The following is a 21868-nucleotide window of genomic DNA, read 5'->3' on the forward strand; positions in this document are numbered from 1 at the left end:
GAGAGGGGCAGGGCATTGTCTCCGGGATGCCTTGTTCCACCCTACCTATTTCCAGAATCCAATTGTCCCAGGGATTAGGGGGTGATCTGTGCATCTGGGCAGGGAGACAAGCATGACCCCGGACTAGGGGGCGGCTGTGGGCAGCATCAAAGAATTTCTCCCCACAGAGTAACAAGCCCCGAGCCACCAGCCCAGAACAGGAGTGTGTGTGTGTATTTCCAGCAAGAAAGACCGCAGGAGCTAGGGATTTCAGGGAAGACGTGCTGGAAAGCCTGGCTGCACAGGAGAAAGTAGGCCGGAGAGAAGAGGGAGCTATTCTTTATGCATGAGCAAGGGGATCCATGTGGGGTGTTTTCTAGTCTCACACTTCAATGGAGTGTGCACGTGTCCACTACAGCCGGTGCTGACAGTATTAGTTTGTTTCTTGTTCTTGCTGTTTTCATTGAGAAATCAGTAATGTGTGCTGCAGAAAAATCCCAAATGGAGTCCAGATGGTGGACTTTTTATCTTAGAGCTGCTTTTTAAAAACAACACTTGAAAATAAGTCAAATAAGTGACCATTCAATAGGGAATGATTGAATAAGTTATGATAAATCCATATGGTGGATTGTTACACAACTCTTGAGATGTAGAGACAGATCTATAAGTGCTGAAGTGAAAATGATATGGTAAAGCAAATCATATATGTATATATGTATAAATGTCCCTATATAAATATATATAAATATATGAAGGCATAATAATGCAAACATATACATGTAAGCATACTTGCATATAAGTGTGTATGTCAAAGGTTGGAGGGAAGGAGACACCAGACTACAGATGGTTTTTACCTCTTGGATTTGGATAGAAGAGCTAGTCACTTTCTCCTTTAGAAATGACTGTAATTTGCATTTCTCTTCCATAATAAAAAATTTAATGATAGCCTTAAGTTTGCCAGGAAATGGAGCCTTTTGGAACATCTCATCCCAAATCTTGCAATTTATCTGCTTAATAGTCTAATTGATTTTCTACTAGGTTAATCAATCAATTTCCATTGCAATCATATAAAGTTTTATTTACTTCAGGAGACAGGAATTGGAGGGTTCATTTTTTTTATTATTATTTGTGAAATTTGTTGAACTACCAGAGTGTTAAACCCTTTGTGCTGTCATAAGAATTAATACACATCTCTGCTTAGCCATGACGCTATTTTGCTACAGGTACATATGGACATGCCTCTCCTCAACCCTAAATCTCTTCCAATTCCTTGAGGAAAGGAACCCTGTTTTCCCACTCCTCTATCCCCAATACCCAGCACAATATTTAGACTAGACATTCAATAACTTCCAACTAAATTAATGCATAAAAAAATAGTAACTTTGACCCAAAAAAATGTTTCTGCAGAGGGAACAATGTTAAAAGGAAAAATAGTATATTCGTGAAATGATTGCTATGCTACTGTGAAGAGCCGTTATGATACTGTAGCTTGAAACAATAGCCTCATACTTCCTTGCAAATAACCAAATAATTGATGACAGTATTAGCTGTAATACTAGACAGAACTCCCCTTGCTACTCACTGAACATCTAATTTAAGTGTCTTAGGAAAAGTAGAAATTTATTAGTTCACAGAACTCACAAAATCTGAGGGGTAAAATCTGGCTTCAAAGATGCCTCTTAAGGAGGCTCAGACTGTATTAAAGCTCCTGATCTTCCCATCTCCGTGTTATCTTCCTTCTCAGACTGACTTTCTCTGTGTGGTTGCAAATGGCCATAAGCGGCTACAACTTTGTGCCCTACCACCTTCCACCTGAGAACTCTCATCTAAGAGTCCTGCAGGATATATGCCCAAGAATTGTGTTTCAATCTCAGCAGCCTACTTGGGTCATAGGGAGCCACGTGACACACCCCCTCCCAGATCAGGTGGATCAATCCTCCCTGAACACACATGTGCCGAGAATGAGGAAGGGAGGGACACAGCACCTGAAGGAATGACAGCCCAGGCACCCGAGGAAGGAGGGAATGTGTCCACTGCAGCTGGTGCTGGGAACCACACTGTGATGTGTAAGGGCTTGGAGAAGAGAGATGTTGGGAGGAACTTGCATCCTCTTTAGGGGTCATCATAGAATCCCGCTCATTGGCCAGTTTGCATCATGGGACAAAGTGAGCTGTTCTTCCTGGGTGAGCCATGCCTGGGATACTGAGAAATTTGGTAGCATTAGTAGTATGGAAATCATTAACATCTTCTTGGAAAGCAATTTTCAAATATGAATAAAGAGCCTTAAAATGTACATAGCTTTGACCTAGTCATTGCACTTCTTAGCATCTGTCATTCAAAAAGAAAGTGAAAGTATATTAAAGCTTCCAGAATAAAGATGTTCATTGCAGTGTCATTTTAACATAGGCAAAATTAAAAAAAAAAAAACTAGAAATAACCTAAAGTCCTAATAATAAAAATGGCGAAGTAAATTATGAAATACATAATTATATTTTATGTAACCCATAAAATAAATGTCAAGGAATTATGTTGGTAAATATATTACATGGGGAAAGTGATGTTAACCTTACCATGATTTCTTCAAAAAATGTATCAAAAAAATGTACATAATTTTTTATTTTTATGATAATATGCTTCAAAAATGTGTGATGTTTTATTACAAAAGTGAAAATGTTATCTGAAAAATTAGGTTGAGGTGGAGGTTAGGATGTCTAGAGGTACTCCGGAAGATTCTGAAGATAGACCAATTTATTAGTTTCATATAGTGTAGCTACAAAATTCATAGCAAATAGTAAATCCAATCCAATTTGTCAGTAATGCTACGTAGAAAGTTACTTACATGAGGTTGATGATTTTGCCCCGTCAGCTTGAGGGTAGATGGCATTTCAAGCACCTTTGCAGAAAGATGCCAGTTGAACCAGGCAGAACCAGAATTACCGGGAGCCAGATTTCATGTCAAGCAGTTAGAGAAGACTGTGGCCTTCACTCCTGGTGCTACTTCCTTCATAATATATACACGTCTCCAGTATCACATGGCAGGCCTTCAACTTGTACATTGTTATGGGTCAAAGTTATCTCAAAAAAGCTGCAGACAAAAACCCTGTGAGTAACCCTGTCACAATAGTACGTCAACATTAGCCTCTACTCCTCCTCTGGAATTTGAGCTAAAAGCCTCACCAAACCATCCAGCGGAGCTTCTACTCTCAGGTACTATCTCAGAAGTTAAAGGAACAACCAATTGAAGGTGCTGCAGAGAACAAGCAGCTCACTACCCCATAAAATTACATAAAGGTTTTGGGGACAGCTAGCATTGAGCCATTAAACTTTAAATGTGGACTTAATGTTCTCTGAGGGAATTAGAGATCCGCCATTGTTTTTGTTCTTTGCTTCTCAGGATATTTCTTAGTTATTGGTTGTCTAGCCAGTGGTCTTTGATACTGTGGTACTAGTAAGATAGTTTGCAATTGAAGATAACCTTCCATAACAAAAATAAAGCCATTTAGATTTGTTTTTGAAGGTAGTTCAATTCAAATTCACTGTGTGAATTTAAGATTAAGAAACCAATCCTAATAGGCTTAAGCAGAAAAAGCAAACAAATACTCTAGTTAGCTGGCAAGCCCCTGGGCACAGCATGGTCTCGGGCATGACACGTTGGAGTGATCCTGTGCAATTGTGGAAGCCTTGCTTCTTCACCAAGATTCAAGTCTAACTAATTTTATCTGTAGATTGGCTTCCTTCTCAGACAGACTTCCTCACCCCACGCACCCCTGCTGTGCTTATGAGGTGGCTCTCTAGATCCTGTGCTAAATGCTTCCAAGTTCACACCACAGAAAATCAGCACTTCCTTCCCAGCTAGGGAACCTGGGCCTGGATTCGCCATCATACCCCTGGACTGGCATGTTCTTACTAGCTTCTGACCTAGGCTCATTCCAAAAGTTGGAGGGTGGGAAAGGCAATCCAACCTAAACCCTGTAGGCAGAGAATAAGGGATAGTAGGTCCCCAAAGGAAATGTGGGATGCTGCCCTACCAAAGAATGGCATGCTGTTGGCCACAACAAGAAAATCCACCACAAAAGGCAATTTAAATACAGGGGTCCTTGTTTACCAACCCCTGCACTTTCCATCTTGGGATCAGGGTCATTTGGTTCATTGCTTATAAGTTTAGACATGGCAGAACACTTGTCAATATCCCAATGAAAAGCTTACGTACATTGAGAGACAATAGTGGAGTCCTACAGATCATGGTTAGATTAAAATGCATCTTCCAAACTTCACATGACACAAAAGACTAAAATGACCCCCCAAAACATAGAAAAAAGTGAAATACCAGTGACTCTAAAGCTCAGTTGTATTTTTCTACCTGTAAAATGGGCATAATACATGCAACTTAGCATGCTTGTTGGGAAAGTTAACAATGATTTCTGAAATGAACATGGATCCAATGCCTGGCCCATCCAAAGTGTTCAGTAAATGTGAATTCCTAGAGCTTCCTTCTTTGTCTTTATCTCATCACCAGCTTTAGCCTTATTTCCAGATCACTTTCACAAGTGAAATGGCACAGGTAGGTATCAAACATGCAATGCTTGCTCAAACCCAGGATATGAAACATTCTGGAATGCATATAATGTCCCCTTAAATAAGGGCAGTGAGTAGATCCCACCCCATGGCCAAATCCAATCTTTGAGTAGTGACTGCCTTGTATTGGAAAGATTCCCATATTTATACATAATCAATGAAACTGCAATGACTGGTAAAAACACCTGTTGGAGGGGGATGTAGAGCAGCCAGGCCACATGCTTGCTACCCATCCCAAGTGTAGCCCGAATCTAAATGCCATGTCCTCTGTTGTGTTTTTTTTGCTTTGTAGACCCTGGAAAATCCCAAGTATGAGTTGATTATCGAAGCTCAAGATATGACTGGAATGGATGTTGGATTAACAGGCACAGCCACAGCGACAATCATGATCGATGACAAAAATGATCACTCACCAAAATTCACCAAAAAAGAGGTAATCCCCTGCTGAACATGACCCTTGTGGTCATAGCCATGATTGCTGATCAATATTAATTCTGTGTACTGCAGCCCCTGCTGGCTCCCTATCTGCAAAATCAAAATGCTCTTTCATGGGAGAGAGGGTGGTGGTTTTTTTTTTTTAAGATTTATTTATTCATGCATACAAGATCCAGGGTACAGGCCAGATGCATGGGAGGGTAAGCGGATTCACCAGAGACAAAGTGGGGAACAGAACAAGCAGACTGACCAAAATACACTGCTGAGGGGAGCAGCAGGCAGGAATCCCATGTGGGATTCTCGCTGGCCAGCCAGGATTAAACCCGCGCTGCAGAGGCTGCAGACAGCTTCACAGCACTGCTCTCAACTGCCTGTGCCACCAGGGGAGGCCCAAGGGAGGTATTTTGCCATAATACTTTTTCACATTTTTATCTTTTCTTTTTTTTTTGGAAAGCTGAAAATACAAGCGCATTGTGAGAACAAAATCACTGAATCTTGTTAAAACCCATAAGAAAATAACTTTTCATGCTAAAGGGCCTTTTTCATAGTTCAACCTTAGTTGGTGTGGAGTTGTGCACGTCCCATGGTTATTTTAGCATAACAATACCTTTTTCCAGCAAGTACAGAGTGAGAGGCCAAACAGAACAGCAGCAAAAGGCAAAGCAGATTTTCTTGGCAACAATAAGGTGGTACAAGAGCTTATAAATAACCAAGTTAGTTTATTCTGGAGAGTGATCCTTTGTTCTCAGCAACTCTGCTTTTATGACTGTGGATTATGGTTGTCCTTTCTCATTTATTCCAGGGGAGCAAGGTTTGGGCATGGTCTGTGGGCACAAGGTTACATTACATTCAGTTGCTGAATTTGTATTCAATTTAGGAGTATATCTGGCGGAATGTGCTGTGGTCGTGGTTTCTTTGGGGGTCAGGACCATGGCCTTTCTTATTGACCTAGATTCAGTAATGACAGTCCTGCCCTTTGCTGGGTCTTTACTATCCTCCCACCTCTATCAGCTGGATGCTCCACCTTTGTTTCGTTGCACATTTGATTGTGGGAGGTAGTTTCATTAACCCCTTTTTGCAGTTTGGTAGTGGAGGATGTGCTTAGTCTGACGACTCTGGATAACTACTCCCCAGTGTGAGAGATGAGTGGCAGGTGGGATGTGAGCACAGCACCCATGTGCCATACTCTCAGCTGCAGCACTCTGCTTCCTCATGTGATGAATTTCCACATTAGGTATTTTGAAATGATCTTAGGAAATGTAGTTAAACTCTCCAAACCCAGAGTTTAAATTATAGGTGAGAAACTCAGTCCCATTTATTGCAAAGTGACATCTATTCCTCTCTCGAAAGTTATCTTTTTAGAAAAGATTTCTTATTTTTGCCTACAAGGTAGTTGACTCAACAAATATTAACTGAATAACTCATGTTTTCACTTAAGTCCTAGGTCATGAGGATTAATGAACTCCCTATTAAATTTTAAAGAATGTGTTTGTGTGTTATTAGAAGATTTTTTAAGAGACATTGAGCTTTTTCTCCATTTATTCACTCAATTGCATCTTCAATTTTTACTTTAAAATGTCAGTTGGTAATTTAGATTTAATAGCTTAGGTTTTTTTATTCTTGCCTATCTGATGAATTCTTTTCAAGGTAAATGTTTTGGTCTTGAAGCTATAATATTACAATACCTATAGTAAAAATGGTATAAACTTAAAAGGTCCTGTCCTACAGCTAGAATGTGAAGGATGGGTAAATGCTCTAATTTTCACAAAACAGTGAAGGTAAATGGCGTGAGCTGGAAGCCAACAAGCTGAGATCAACCAACATTCACTTTACATTGGCAAATGCCTGCTGGGTCTACCCCCTCAGAGGTTTCCTAAAATACCTCCCATAGTCACCACTGCCAAGAAGCACATTGCTTAATTCCACATATTTGGGGGTTTCCTTGTTATTTCCTTGTTATTGATACCTAGCTTAATTCCACAGTGGTTAGAGAGCACCCCATATATAATTATAGTCCTTTGATATTGATTGAGACTTGCTTTACAACCCAGCATGTGATCCATCTTGATAAATTGTCCACGTGCACTTGAAAATAATATGAATTCTGCAGTTGTTTAATATTCTTGTGCGAATATTCTAGATTCTTTTGTTAAGTATCTGTGTAGTAGATATGATATCTGTGATTGTAGATACATCTATTTCTCCTGTTAGTTGTATCAGCTTTTTCTTTGAACATTTGAAGCTGTGTTGTTAAGGGCATACAAACTAAAAATTGTCTTATCTTTCCAATGCATTAACACTTGATTATTCTAAAACTCACCTCTCTGTGTCTGTAAATGTTTTTTGCTTTAATGTTTACCTCACCTGGTGTTAGAATAACTATGCTAGACTTCTTTTGGTTGGTGTCTTCATGATATATTTCTTTCTATCCTTTCTTCTCCCAAGATTTCTGTAATCTAATCTTATATATAGAACATGTCTCTTATGAGTAATGTCTACTTAGGTTTTAATATTTTTAAATCAATTCTGATAATCCTAGTCTTCTTTCATTATTTTGTCCATTCACATTTGATGCAAGTCTCATATATTTGGGTTCAAATCTACTAGTCCTAATATTATTTTCCTATTTGTTGCATTTTTATATATTTCTCCTTTCTTATTTCCTACCTCTCTGAATTTTTCAGTATTTTTACTATTTTATTTTCCCATCTAATAATTTGTTATATATCATTATCATGTTCATGTAGTAACTTCTGAGAAATTGAAATATGCATCCTTGACTTGTAAAACTAAATGAGCATTTTTGCCACTTCTAGATACTGCAAAGACCTTAGAACATTTGACTCCCTTTATCCCCTCCTCTATTTTTGAGATATTGTTGTCATATATTTTGATTCTACATATATTTTAAATTTCAAAAATTATTTGTATTTAATAAATACCTATCTATATTTGCCCATTTATCATTTACATTATTATATTTTTATGTTTCTGTACTTCCATGTGGGATGACGTATTTAATCAAAATTAAATAATTCTTTGATTAAAGATTTCTTTTATTAAAGAAATTTTGTTTTAAGAATAGCACAGGCAGGTCTGTTAGTGACCAATTTGCTCATTCATTTTTTACCTAAAAATATCTTTTTGCCTGAATTTTTGAATAATATTTTCACTGACTGCAGGATCTCAGTTGACATTTACTTTCTTACAGCACTTAAAGATGCCTATCCTTGACTTCTGACATCTATTAATGTTTTATGAAGGGACAGCTGTCAATGTTATTTCTCAATTGAAAGAAATGTGGCTCTTTTTCTCTGGCTGCTTTCTTTTAAATAATTTTTGTATTGAGGTAACATTAGTTTATAAGATTGTACAAGTTTCAGGTATACAACATTGTAATTGTAGTATAAACACTACATCAGGATCATCATCTTATTTCCACAGTATAATTTTCATCCATCACCATGCACTTGACCCTCTTTGTCCATTTTACTCAACCCCCAGCCCTCTTCCCCTCTGAAAAACACCAATCTACTTCTTTCTGTATCAAAAAGTTTGTTTTAGTTTTATTTCTTTGTTTACTTTGCATCTGTATAGTGCAAGAGTCAAATCATGTGGTATTTGTCTTTCCCTGTCTGACATATTTCAGTTAGCATAATACCCTCTAGGTCTATAGTTGGCAAGAAAAATCATCTCTTTTTACACCTTCTTTTCCATTCAGTCATGGGTGGGAGTTTTCATATCTTGACTATTGTGAATTATGCTGCAATGAAATAGGGGCACATATATCTTTTCTTTGTACAAGTACCCAGTTTTGGAATAGGTAAATCATGTCATATTTTTATCCTTAATTTTTTTAGAAGCCTCCACCCTGTTTTCCTTAATGGTTGCACCATTGTAGAGTCCCACCAACAGTGTATGAAGGTTCCCTTTTCTCCACATCCTTGCCAACACTTGTTTCTTATCTTTTTGACAGTTATATTTGTATTTTCTTACTAATAAGTAATGACAATCAGCTTTTCATGTGCTTCTAGCCATATGCACGTCTTCATTGGCAATATGTCTATTCAGGTCTTCTGTACATTTTTAATTGGGTTGTTTGGGAGGATTTTTCTGTTGAGCTGTACGAGTTCTCTCTATATTTTTTTAAAAGATTTTTTTATTTATGCATACAAGAGCTGGGGTACAGGCCAGAGAGGCGGGGGGTGAGAGGATCCACCAGAGACAGAGTGGGGAACAGAACAGGCAGACTGACCGAAATATACTGCTGAGGGGAACAGCGGGCAAGATAGGAGAGGTCTGCCTCACCTTATGGGTTTCTCCCTGGCCTGCCGGGGATCGAACTAGTGCTGCAGAGGCTGCAGATTGCTTCATAGTGCGGTGCTTAACCTCCTTGCGCCACCAGGGAGGCCCCATCTATGTATTTTAGATATCAACCTGTTGTCAGATGTATGATTTGAAAATATTTTCTCCCATTCAGTAGGTTGCCTTTCCGTTTTGGTGGTAGTTTCTTTCACTGTCAGAAACTTTTTAGTTTGATATTGTTCCATTTGTTTAATTTTGCTTTTGTTTCTCTTCCCATTGGTGCCCAATCCACAAAGAAAGGGCTAAGGCTGATGTCATGTACTTTACTGCCTGTGGTTTCTTCTATGTATTTTACAGTTTTGGGTCTCCAATTCAAGTCTTTAATTTTGAATTAATTTTTGTGTACAGTATTAGATGGTGTCTGATTTCATTCTTTTATATGTGGCTCTTCTCCTCTGGCTGTTTATAATAACACTGCTTTATCTTGACTTTTCAACAGTTTTTCTGTGGCATGCTGAGGTATGAGTAACTTGTATTTATCATACTTGTTCTTTAAACAGCTCAATTTATATCATACCCTTTCAACTATTTCTTCTAGCCCATTTTTCTCCTTCACAGACTAGTTTTATATGTTATTTTCTATGCTTCTGTTGACCTGTTTTCCAGTTCACCAGTCCTCTCTCCTGATACCAGTCCCATTTATTGATTTCTTAATTCATCTTGTGATATTTTAGGTTATATCATTCATTATGATGATATAAATCTATTCATTTATAGATTAAACATCTCTGCCATAATTTTCCATTTTAGCAATTTTTTGAAAATGTCATTGAGTTACTTTGAATTTGACATCTAGATCACTTCTAAGTCCATTTCTATGTTTAATATTTTTACTTGGTTTTTGGCCTTTTTTTACGGTCCTTGGAATGCCTAGAAATATTTTAAATTTAATTATGAGCAACATACGTGAAAAATTTTAGAGCTAATTTGGCATCTGGCAGAGAGTCTATCCTGAGAGAAAGGGTTTATTTTTGCTTTCTGTAATGAATATGAGTAGAAAAAGATGACTGTAAGTCAGTCTGTGGTTGAGTTGGTTCATAATTAGATCCCAGCCTTTCCTAAGGAGTAATTTACCTCTTACTCTACAGTGCAGCCTTTTTGGGGTACTAACTGAAGGTCTGGTATCTGTGCAAGGGCGCTTCCCTCTTGGAAGTGCTGAATTACAGAGGCTGCCTTCTGAGCCCCATGAGACTTCTGAAAGTTCCGCTTGGCCACCACCTGCCTTAGCCAGTACTTTCTGCTCAGACTCTTGTCTTCCTACCCCTGTAGCGTTACAATCTAGAAAACTCCTTAAGGATAAAAAGCCCATTGACTATTGACTTCACTCAATGAACTTCCTTTCTTGACAGGATCCAGGACCCTCCAGTTCTGGGTCCTTGTCAGTTCTCCAGTGCTTTCAGATAGATGCGGGTTTTACATTAATCTCATGTTTTGGAGTTATTCTAGATTTGAGAGTTGGTCTAGAAGCTTGCATCAATGGCCACAAACAAAGAAAAAAATTTGGATTTGCTTTTAGTCTGGAATATCAAAGAGAAGCAGTAGGCAATGTGTATGGAATTCCCTGTGGTGCAAAACATACACTTTCATTAAAAATATGGAAGAAATACAATTTAATGTTTCAAGTGCCTATCCCCTCACATACCATTTGCTTCAAAATCAAGTCATTTTAATAAGAAAGTTAAATCTCAGGACTCCCTGGTAGTGCAGCGGGTTGAGCGCAGCTCTGTAAAGCTGTCTGCAACCTCTGCAGCATGGGTTCGATTCCCAGCTGGCCGGGGAGACACCTACATGGTGCAGCAGACCTCTCCTGTCTCACCCATAGCTCCCCTCAGCAGTGTTTTCAGTCCCTCTGCCTATTCTGCTCCCCGCTCTATCTCTGGTGAATTCTCTCATCCTCCCACGCCTCTGGCCTATACCCCTGTTCTTCTATAAATAAATAAATCTTTGTTAAAAAAAGTCAAATCTCCTTTAAGTATATCCTCCTTGATGTTGATAATCAAGACATGGCTCTAACTCCAAGGGGGTGTAGCTATGTAGCTAGAAGCAATATTCATTCCTGATTCCCTTACTCCTGAGTTGACATGACTAGCTGGAGCTTTCACAACTCTTTTGGATCTTTTCATTTCTTTTTGGTAGTTTGGTAGATCCAGGAATGTAGTTAGGAAATGTAACTTCAGTAAATGTTCCCACTCACCAGCCTCTTCCATAAGAGTTTATTTGCCTTAGGAGGGTCCTTTAAATTCAGATGTGCCTATGTCTAAATAATGACTGCATAATTACACATTCTCCTTGCTCAATAGAGATTAATCCAGAAAGCCAACCACATATTTCTTAGAAGATCGAACCCATTTCAATTATCTGACTCGAGTGACTTTTCTGGAGGGTGGAGCCCAAGACATTTTAACAACCAGATAAATCTTTAAAGATGATTAAATGTTATTCTGCATAGTCCAGACCCTTCTCCCACAAGGCTTTTTATAGCCATTATGGTGAAATATGTGAGACTTTTTTCTGCGATGCTGTGAAATCACATATCTGACTGTTTTCTAGCTGATGTTTCAAATAAAACCAAACATATACTTCTAGGATCATAGTGCTTTATAGAGTGTGATGGGGAATCCTGATATGCAAAGAAATGGAATATTTAGTGAGACTAGGACAGTGTGGTTTGAGTGCCCACGTACTACCAGTTTCCAACTGTGCTGATAATAGCATCGTTCCCAGTGACATCAGCTCCTAGTCTACCTTTGTCCAGACCAACACCTTGTGCAAGGACTCTAAGGAGTATCTAGTACAAATTGCAGTGCCAGCTTCCTATCATCCAACTGATGGGGGCTTTGCTGCACACTCCCCATTCATCTTCACGTGGATGCAGTGAGTCCATTGCCCTCTTCTCCAGCACTAAGATCACAGAAAAACATGAAATCATCAACAGAATCAACTAAATTTCAGAAGTACTTGAAACAAACAGGTCTGCAGCTGGATGTCTTGACTAAAAGAGAGTGAAGGGAAACATTTGTAGAAATATAAGCAGTGCATATAAATAGAAACCACCATCCCAAGAAGAGTCCTCCAACTCAGGAAAAGGAGAGACCTGAGCTTCCCCAGATTCCACTGTTTGTAGACAGCAGGGTGGGAAATCTCGTGTTGTTGAAAATCCTCATGTTGACTATAACCTGCTGGTGCGATGTCAAAATATCTGGAGCTTTTTAAGTGCAAAAAAAAAAAAAAAAAAAAGAATGCTTTAAGCTGTGACTGGTTCTTCAGGTCTCTCAGAGGTGGACCAGACAGCCAGATGATTTATTGCATTAATCACTCTCTTATAATCATATTCATGATGTGTTGATCCCCATCTTCCCTGTGTGAACCTCTATGCAAATTCTGGGCCTCTGCTCACCCTCCGGATATACTCAGAGTGTCAGCAGCTACTCAGTGGCAATAAAAGCCACTTTTTACTACAAATGGCAGATTCTCACCACTGAGCCACTCCATAACACAGTGGCCTCTGAAGACTTCCTCCATCTGCTTCTTTTCAAAGACAAAGCCCTCACACTGAGCGCAACAACCACCAAGCTAAAAAGCAACTAATTTTTTTTTAGCACTGAGAATGTCTCATCACTGCATCTGTGTAACGCACCTTGTGGGATGAGAACATAAGCATTCAGCAATAGAAAACTAAGAGCAACAAACATGGAACATGATGGGAATCATAGCAGCCAAGCCCACTGTGCAGCTGGAAATAATTTTGTACTAAAACTGTCAAAAATAAGATCATGGGGTCTTCTGTGTGGATAAACACTGTCCACCTGGTCACAGCTGGCCTTCCTCCCACACCACACGGATGGTCTATTTATTCTCCACACCGCCCAAGCTCAGGTGGGCTTCTGTGTCATTGCACACTCTGTTCCCTTTTCCCTGGACTGCTGTTCCCTCCTTTTGTACTTGGAAAGCATCCATGTACCCTTCACTGCCCCAATTATGAAACCTCCAGGCAGTTCACTGCTTCTTCCTGCTCATTCCTACCCATGCCAGGCGGTCTGGCGGCCTGTTGTCATCCCCCTTTACTTGGGCGATGACATCATTGGGATGCCTCAATAGTTAGGGGCATGTTCTCTGCATCACTTCCATTACAGCTCATGCACAGGGGTGTCCCCAAATGTTTCATCAGACATGTCTAAACGAAAGCAATTTGTTATTCAGGCAGTAAATGCTTATTATAGCCTGCTGTGTCTCAGCTTTTCATATACAATTGAATATTCTTCTGTTCCATATTATGGACAATAGAGCATGCATACTTTCTGTTGGATGTAATATTCTACATGTACTCCAATTGCACCTTTTTTCATAATGTGTACATAGTCCATTCTAATATGTCGCAGGTAATACTCACCTTTTAATGTACCAAATAATGAAGCTATTTACTTGCTTATTGTCACTCTTCCCAAATTAGAATGTAAGCTCCATGAGAAAAAGAAACATTGTCTTATTTGTCCCCCGCCCTGGCCCAGTACCCACCTGGCTTGTAGCATGTGACCAGATAACGGGTTGATGAACCAATGTCTCAGGAAACAGCAGAGGCAATTGAAAAGTTACAGAGTCCCATTGCTGAAAGGGACTTTAGAAAGAATATCATTCAATCTGCTGGTTTTTACAGATGCTCAAGGCAGATAGAAGATCCCAGACCTGTCTCATTGTGGCACAAAGCACTGCAGCCAGTGAAAAATCACGGCCCCACAGTAACACGAAAGTCACGAGGGCAGTGAGAGTTATCATTTCACAGTGGTGCTCTGAGAACCGAGAGAGCTGGAGTTAAATTCCTTTCCAGAAATAAATAAACCGATCTACATAAACTGTGGAGAGCCCTAAATCTACTTCCCTACCAGTCACGTTAAAAAAATAGAAAAGAAAACTCAATGTTAATAAATAATACATAAAGGGATCGTTAGAGTGGAGACAGGCTCAACTTATCCTGTGAACTAAAAAATAAGAAAGAAAATGTTCCACAGCTCTAGAGGTCGGTGTGGGTTCATTCTTCCAAGCGGGATTAAACAAAATAATCCAGAATTGATTGTAATATATCCATTTGTTTCCAAACCCAAATCTATTCCAGATACAAACCCAGTGTCAGTTTTTCCAATGTTGGCAGCATTTAATTTTGCTGTGAACTGCCCAGATCTGAGAGGGTAGAATTTTACGAGAGGTGCCTTCTCCAGCTTGTTGTACCTGAGTGCATCTGTGCTTGTGTGTTATACATCAGAGCACCGTAATGCTGCTTTCTGGAGCTCATTCATTCATTCCTTCATTCATCATCACCCCGTGCCCTGACAGGTGTCCCATGCTCTGCCAGGTAGTGTCAGGCTGGGATACGGAGCACCACGTTCAACCAACATGCCCCTGGGCTCATGAAATTACGGGGCGGGGTGGGGGGCAACCAAGCAAATAGCTACATAATGGCCCTGATGACACACTAGAATGGGGAGAGTTCACTCTGTATGTGGGCATCTACTGTGGCCTTCAGAGGTCTTTTTGGAGGAGGTGACATTTTCAGTGATTGTAGGGTGTCGCCGTAACAATGGGGCTCATACAACAGCCATCTATTCTCATACTGCTGAGCTCAGAGCTGGAAGTCAGAAATCCAGAGGGTCAGCAGGGTAGATTCCTCTGAGGGAGAATCAGTTAACATGGTCCTTGCCCCTGCTGGCTTGCCAGCGATAAGCTGTGACATGCATAGGCTTGTATATCCAACACCCCGCTCTACCCTCAGCTTCCCACAGCCTGCTCCCCCTGTGCCCATCTGTCTGAATTTCCCCTCTCTGTAAGGACAGCAGGCATATCGGATTAGAACCCACCGTGATGACCTTATTTGAACTTGGTTCACCTCTGTGAAGACCCTGTTTCGAAGGTCGGTCACATTCTGAGGTACTGCAGCCGAGGATTCAAATATATCTTTTTGCGGAGATACAAAGCCCCCATGGCAATGAGAACAAGTAGACTGCAGAGGATTGGTGTGAAGACCAGGAGGCTGGAAGAGCTTGCCTTGCTCAAGGGCCCAAGGGCCGTGCATTGTGGCTGGAGCAGCGTGGGAGAATGTGGGCTGGCAGCATAGACAATGGCAGGGGCCAGACATGCAGACAAAGCAAAGTGCAGTGGGAAGACACTGATGGACACTAAAAAGGATTCTAAAAACCTCCCAAAGCAGAGAGCCTGCACACTGCTGGGGAGCCCTGAGATTTCTCAGGGTGAGCAACTGCTCAGGAGATGGACGGTCACAAGCGACCCAGCCACCTGTGTCCCTCACAGACCTGGAGGGACCGACGTCCCTCACAGACCCACGCCGGGACCCAACGTCAGTAGACACTGATGTCATCATTTTCAAGCTTACGGCCTCCTTCCACATTCCACATGCTCTCCTAATACTTGAACAACTCAGTGAAGGGGGTCAGTTCCTCCCTGAGCTCCCTGGGGAGCTAGCTGTCAGCTTTCTGAGCCCCGCATCTCCCCTGCACACGCAAAGCATGGACTCTCCTTAACGCTGCAAGCATCCCAGCAACAACAGCAAGATGCAATGAGCTGTGACGGAGGCAAGACATATTATTTGATCAGACATTCTTTCTGTCCAAGTCTCCCTAGACCAGCTCCTTTGTCCTCTGTCCTTGAATAAACACCCAGAGGTCAATGCGAACATCTGAAAGGCTCTGCTCTGTGCCAGGCAGGGTCCAAGAGCTTTGCATCCAGGCAGTGGCTCAGCCTTGCTGCCAACCCAAGTCAGCCTTGCTGCCAACCATCACCCCTTTCATGGGCCACACCCCTCTGAGAGCTAAGGCACTTACCCCAACAGAGGACCCACTCACTGAGCCCAGCACCAGGCACCAAGTCTCAGCGTTTCTGCCCAATTCAGACCCAGCTGCTGTGTTCCTGCTCCGTGAGTTGTGCCAGGGCTGTTCCTCAGGGAATGGCTTCCAGCTTTCCTCATCACACTTCTGCACCAGGGGTGGCCAAAACTGCCCAGGCTGGTGACCCCCAGTCTCAGTTCCACTTGAACTTTTCAAACTTCAACCCACTGCCTCCTACCTTGCTGACGCGTCCCCTGCCTCCCGGTTCAAGTCAGGACAGTGTTTGGCACAGGCCCTGATAGAACCCGGGTACCAAATAAGTTCTCTGCTGGGCTCACCTCGACAACTGAGCTACTCTCTCTCCCTCCACACTAGCCTCAGAAGGCAAAAAGGGGAGCGGTCTCTTAATAGCCAATGTACTTGATGAGCACATTTGTATGATCTTTGGATACCTCCAGTAGACAAATATAATAATTTCTTATGAACAGTGAATAAATGGTAACATTTTCATCCAGAAAACCAATTATTTTAGACCAACAGTAACTAAGGGCTCAGCTGGCTAAGGCTTTGTTCTAGTGTATTAAGTATCACAGCACACCAAATTCTCATGACAGCCCTGGGCCATGACTAGCTTATTATCCCCAACTCATAGATGAGGACACTGAGGCACAGGGAAATTAAGGAACATGTCCAAAGTTATAACGTGCATTTGGGGGTGGGCAGGACTAACAACTCAGGGTGTTCCAGAAGCCAGCTCTCCATTACACCCTCGCACAGTTACTACATTGTTCCTGCTCCGCAGGACGCACAAGTTAAAGAAGCCAGCATCCCGACTAGCCTGCTTTCTTCCAGGAGACCACAACAAACACATCAAAAAGGCTAGTCAGCACACAGAAACATTCCCAAAAGATTTTGATGTCTCCACTTTTCATCCACGTGCCTAGCTAATGTCAGCTCTCCCTGCATTGCTATCAAACCCTATAACGATACACCAATTATTAGATATCTTGGTTAAAACCCAGCTTTTACTCGCTGGAGAAATTGGGCAAAGGCCTATAAAGCAAGAAAAACTTGGCTCATTAACTAGGGTCATTTTTACAGTAGTCTGTTGTCTCTGCTAACCATTTTTAAGTCTTTTCAATTTATGACTGTCCTAACTGCAGCTCCATAATCATTAATGAGATAATGTGCTCCTCCATGTCCACAAGTTTGCACATTTCATGGACTTGTTCTGAGCGAGCAGAGTGGCAAGGAGGCCCAGCTCCCTCATGCATCCGTTCATCCAGGCTTATCAAACACAGGCAGTGGGCTGAAGGCTGAAGGTTCAAATGAGATGAGGAAACCCTTGTTTTCTTGAGGTTTAGCAGGGAGGACAGATGAAAATATTGTAAGTGGGCTGCATCCACAGCTAAATTCAGAGTGCTTTGGCAACAGAACATTCAGGAAACAGACCTACTCTAGGATCTGGAAAACTGGGGTTCCCCTTTAAGTCTTGGCTTTGTGAAGTGACATAAGGAGAGGTGGTGCAAGAGCACCTCCTTCTGGACAGAGATAGAAGCATGTGCCAATGCCCTGAGGCATGCAAGAGGCATTTGAGGGGCTGAGAAGAGAGCTGGGGTGCAGGGAAGGGGAGGAGAGCTGGCCCACCTGAGTCCATTCCCCCAGTGGCAGACTTTAGGAAACTGCATGTCCTTTAAACTCCCCCAAGCCCTTCAGTCAGAATTAACTGGCTCTCTGTCCCCTGTGTTTCTCCGGCGTTTTGTTCTTGCCTCCATCCCAGCATTTTCCCCAGCAGGCACTGGATCAGCATTTATGGATATGTATTTCTGCCTCCTCTCCACACAGGAGCTCCCTGAGGGCAGACACAGCTTCATTTGTCAGACTCCTGCTTCCGTCACAGAGCTATGTCCACACAGGGAACACAAAGAATATTTGTTGCATTAAATCAAATCTAAATAGCAATACTCTTTCCCGGCAGCTCTGTGAATAGGAACAGATGCCTTTGCTAATTGCCCCTGGATATGTGGTCTAGCCCGGGTTCAATTCCACGCTGTAAATCTGTATTGAGAGCAGAAACTGGTTATCTATTTGGTTTGTCAGGGCCAAGCATTGGCTTCCCACCTGATGGGCAGTGAGCCCTGTTGCTCAGAGAAAAGTCTCAATAAACCCCAGCAAACTGAATTGATCATTTATACCAGCCTTGTGTAGAACGGCCCAAAAAATTCATTTTTCCTCCAGCTCTGGGAAACTGAAAAGACAAGAGCAAGGCTGAGACCAGAAGCCACTCTTCTTAGGACAATCCGATTTTGGCTTCTCCAGAGTTAAGGACCCTCTACTTACACTCATTTTGTTGTCAAGGGTAAACATCCCACTTTGAACTACCATGAGCAAGTCATGGAATTCATTGGTACTCTGCAGTGGGCAATGCATTGGTGCTCATCACTGGGTAAAGCACTGGCACCACTGGCAATGGCTGCATTCAGGGCTCAAACATCTCCAAGATGTTCTTAGAGGCCACCCCATCTCTCAGCTCTATCATTCCATGTTGGCTTTATTCTCTAGAAGGTTCTCTCTTTAAGGCAGGTAAGGTGACCTCTGGTGGCCCTAAGCTTATGTCCTCATGGTTTATGTACAAAGGAAGATGCAAGATGCACACACTCTCCCCTACCCAGACACTAATCTTGTGGAAAGACTTGGGCAGATTGTCCTGGGTCATCAAGGCCAGACAAGACACTGTGTGCCAGGGAATGAAATGATGATTGGCCCACCCCGGTCAGGTCACTTGCACACATCTGGGAAACAGGATGACAAACGAGGCCCATGGTCAGCAGTACCAACCGACGCCAGGGGCTGGGCTAAGATAATTCCCTGAAGAAAGGAATGCCCACAGATGAAAACTGTATTTTCCATCAACTCCAGAAGCTGCTGGAAAGAGAATCTGTTACCTTCACCTGGTCACCACGAGCTGGGGAGCCCAAATTTTGCAAGAGTTGGTTGAGTGTCCCCCCCACTTCCCAACCCTGTGTGGATGATCTCATGCTGGTACCTTGAAATCAGCCCTGGTGAGCAGGATTTATATCATGGAAACTGGCACTGGTTCATATAAAACATGCCAGGACTACGATGAAAGGATTCCGTGCAGACAGAACTGTCCCCGTTCTCTGTCTGTCCTGGGATTTGCTATTATCTCTCAGACCTGTGAAAAATCAGTTATTTTCTCTTTGCAATTTCCACCCCTTATATTCCTCCCCCTTCTTAGGCTTTGAAACAGTTCACTTGTTGTTACACTGGAGCTCAGCTGGCACTTCATCCTCTGTGCCGCAGAGGGGGCGGCTGAGTTGGCGTTAGCTGGAAGGGAGAGGCGGTCTGGAGGCCCCTCAGTCCGAGGGCCTGTGAACCTGAAAAGACAAGGTCAGCGCACGTGTGTGCATGAGCTTTGGGGTAGCAGGAGACAAGCACAGGTGATGGGATGACCGGCAGAAAACACAGCATCTCCAGTCAGGTTGAGCCAGGGCCTTCCCCCGAGCAGCTCTACCCCGGGAAAAATGTGAGGGAACAGATTGGCTTCCACTTTCTGGGCTGTTTTATTTCTTCAGCTGATTTTGCCACACAGCCAGCATGTGGCTGTTGCCTAATCGTCCTCCTTACTGTGTTGAGGTTGGACTCAATGCCGGAGCGCCCAAGGAGTGCTGGAGAGCACCGGCCATCTGGTTGCGAGAGGACCTAGAGCTGTCCTGGGAACTTTCTGTGAAGAATGCAATGGTGATTGTGTTAGCAGGATTCCTGCAGGATGGATAACAAAGTAGGAATCTGAAAGTGCTTAGGACATAGCTGAACCTCCCATACTCCAGTAGCACCTACAACACAGGCACTATGATGGGGCCTCTTAAAGATGAGTGGACCAATAGATGATATTTGTGTGCATCCATGAACACTTGGTTTTCAAATGCAGGGAGAGCAGGCCACTGTGTATGGGGAGGCTGGTGGGGCAGGTGTCTCCATTCTTTCTAACTAATCTTGCTACTTCTCGGTGGCTGATCTCAACCTTCTCTGTTGCCTTCAAAACTCCACTCATCCCATCTCTTTCTCAGCAGATAATGTGCCCCATTTCCAAATCAAAAGAGATCCCAGTGGTTGAAACAGTAGGGCCACACTCAAAGGTGGGCTCTGAATCCAAACACCTTCAAACACCAGACACCTTTGAAAATTCCTATTTATTGTTTCAACTATCCCACTCCCAGGAATGAAGCCTAAGAAACTAGACATAGATGCCCATAGGTCTATAAAAACAGAATTCCCAGGAGGCCTCTGACCTGTGTCATTCTAATTCTAGGCATTAGTCACAACAGATAGTTGCAGGACTTTCTGGGATCTATTGTCTTCCTGCATCTGCCCAGTTCCATAGCATCGTCCTGCCTGGACAATAGTTTGTGCCTTTGCCTCGCCTCTCTGTCGCCAGGGATGTGTCACATCCCAGACTCTTTATCCATGCGCCCTCCAAATACGATCCTGGTTCCCACAAACCTGGGGAGAAAGACTTCCATCTCTGGACAAAAGCTGACCTACGCTATAAACTATTTGCAAGACTAAACTCAGCCCCTTCACAGTCTTTATTTGTCATTTGCAAGGTTATTCGCTGAAGTATGAAATCTGTATCCATTCAGTATTCTGTTAAGAGACAAGTTAAATATACTGGGGGTGATCTGGGGTTTTCCTAGCTGGGGCTGTGTTCTCAATAGCCAGTCGACACTATTGGTTTCTTTGTACCTTTTTCCCCACCTGAAAATTAAAGTGGCCGATTTGTGAAATAAAATTGAAATTGCTTACTCTGTCTAAACAGCTTTCTATGGCCCTAATACCTATTTTTGAAGAAATTTTAATAATGCTTCTGGGTTTTAAAGTCAGCAGGAAACCTAGCATCGCAATTGTTGTACTTCCCAGTACCCAGCATAGGGCTCACATGTAATAAGAAACTCAATACTATTTGTCGAATGAGTAAATTTTCATGGTAACTGGTAATTGCTGGTCTATAAAAGTTCTCTTCCTTATGTTTCTGCTATTGAGTAAAAATGATTTTTGTATTTGTAACAGACTAAACCCATTTCAAATGGAAATATTAATCTATAATTGCCCTTGTACAAGAAGCACCAAGTTCAAGGGAAAAATAACAGAGCCAGTTAACCATATGTTTCATACCTGCACGATTTACCTAAATAGAGATTGCCCAAAGAAGTTTCATAGCATTTTGAAAACTTTCTCTTAAGATTTAAAAAATATATTTTATGGTCAAGATGTTGCCATACCCTCCCAGGACTAATTCATATCTGGCCAGGAAAAATTGCATGTTCCCATTTACATTCCAAAGTCTGAACCCTTATTTTATAAATGAATTTTCCCTCCAATTCAGAAACCACCGACTGCATTACAAATTTTAATGCTACTATTATAGGACCATAATTTTAAAAACTCAGGGTTCTCTAAGGGCTGCAGCAGCATGCCATCTCTCCACTTTATTAAAATGAATGAACAGATGTACAATTTATTTCTGCCGAGCTATCATCTAAATTCATAAGCTATTTCTCATGTGTCTGAAATCCACGTTGGTTTCCCATTTTCTTTGCTTTAGAAAAAAAATTACACTCCCTCATTTATCACTCTGGGGACATAAACGAGAAGTCTAC

General features: G+C 42.0%; 1 protein-coding gene across 2 annotated transcripts in view; it reads left to right on the forward strand.

The window, feature by feature from the left end:
* The window catches only part of CDH13 (cadherin 13), a 953577-nt gene that overhangs the window by 837354 nt on the left and 94355 nt on the right, over positions 1 to 21868 (forward strand). For both annotated transcript variants that reach the window (XM_054697025.1, XM_037516234.2), the window contains one exon: positions 4847 to 4987. In XM_054697025.1, the coding sequence (XP_054553000.1) occupies positions 4847 to 4987 (141 nt within the window). The remainder of the gene's footprint in view (positions 1 to 4846; positions 4988 to 21868) is intronic.

This window comes from Talpa occidentalis, unplaced genomic scaffold, assembly GCF_014898055.3.
Source record: "Talpa occidentalis isolate TD23 unplaced genomic scaffold, MPIMG_talOcc4v2.1 talOcc4.17, whole genome shotgun sequence".
Lineage (NCBI taxonomy): Eukaryota > Metazoa > Chordata > Mammalia > Eulipotyphla > Talpidae > Talpa > Talpa occidentalis.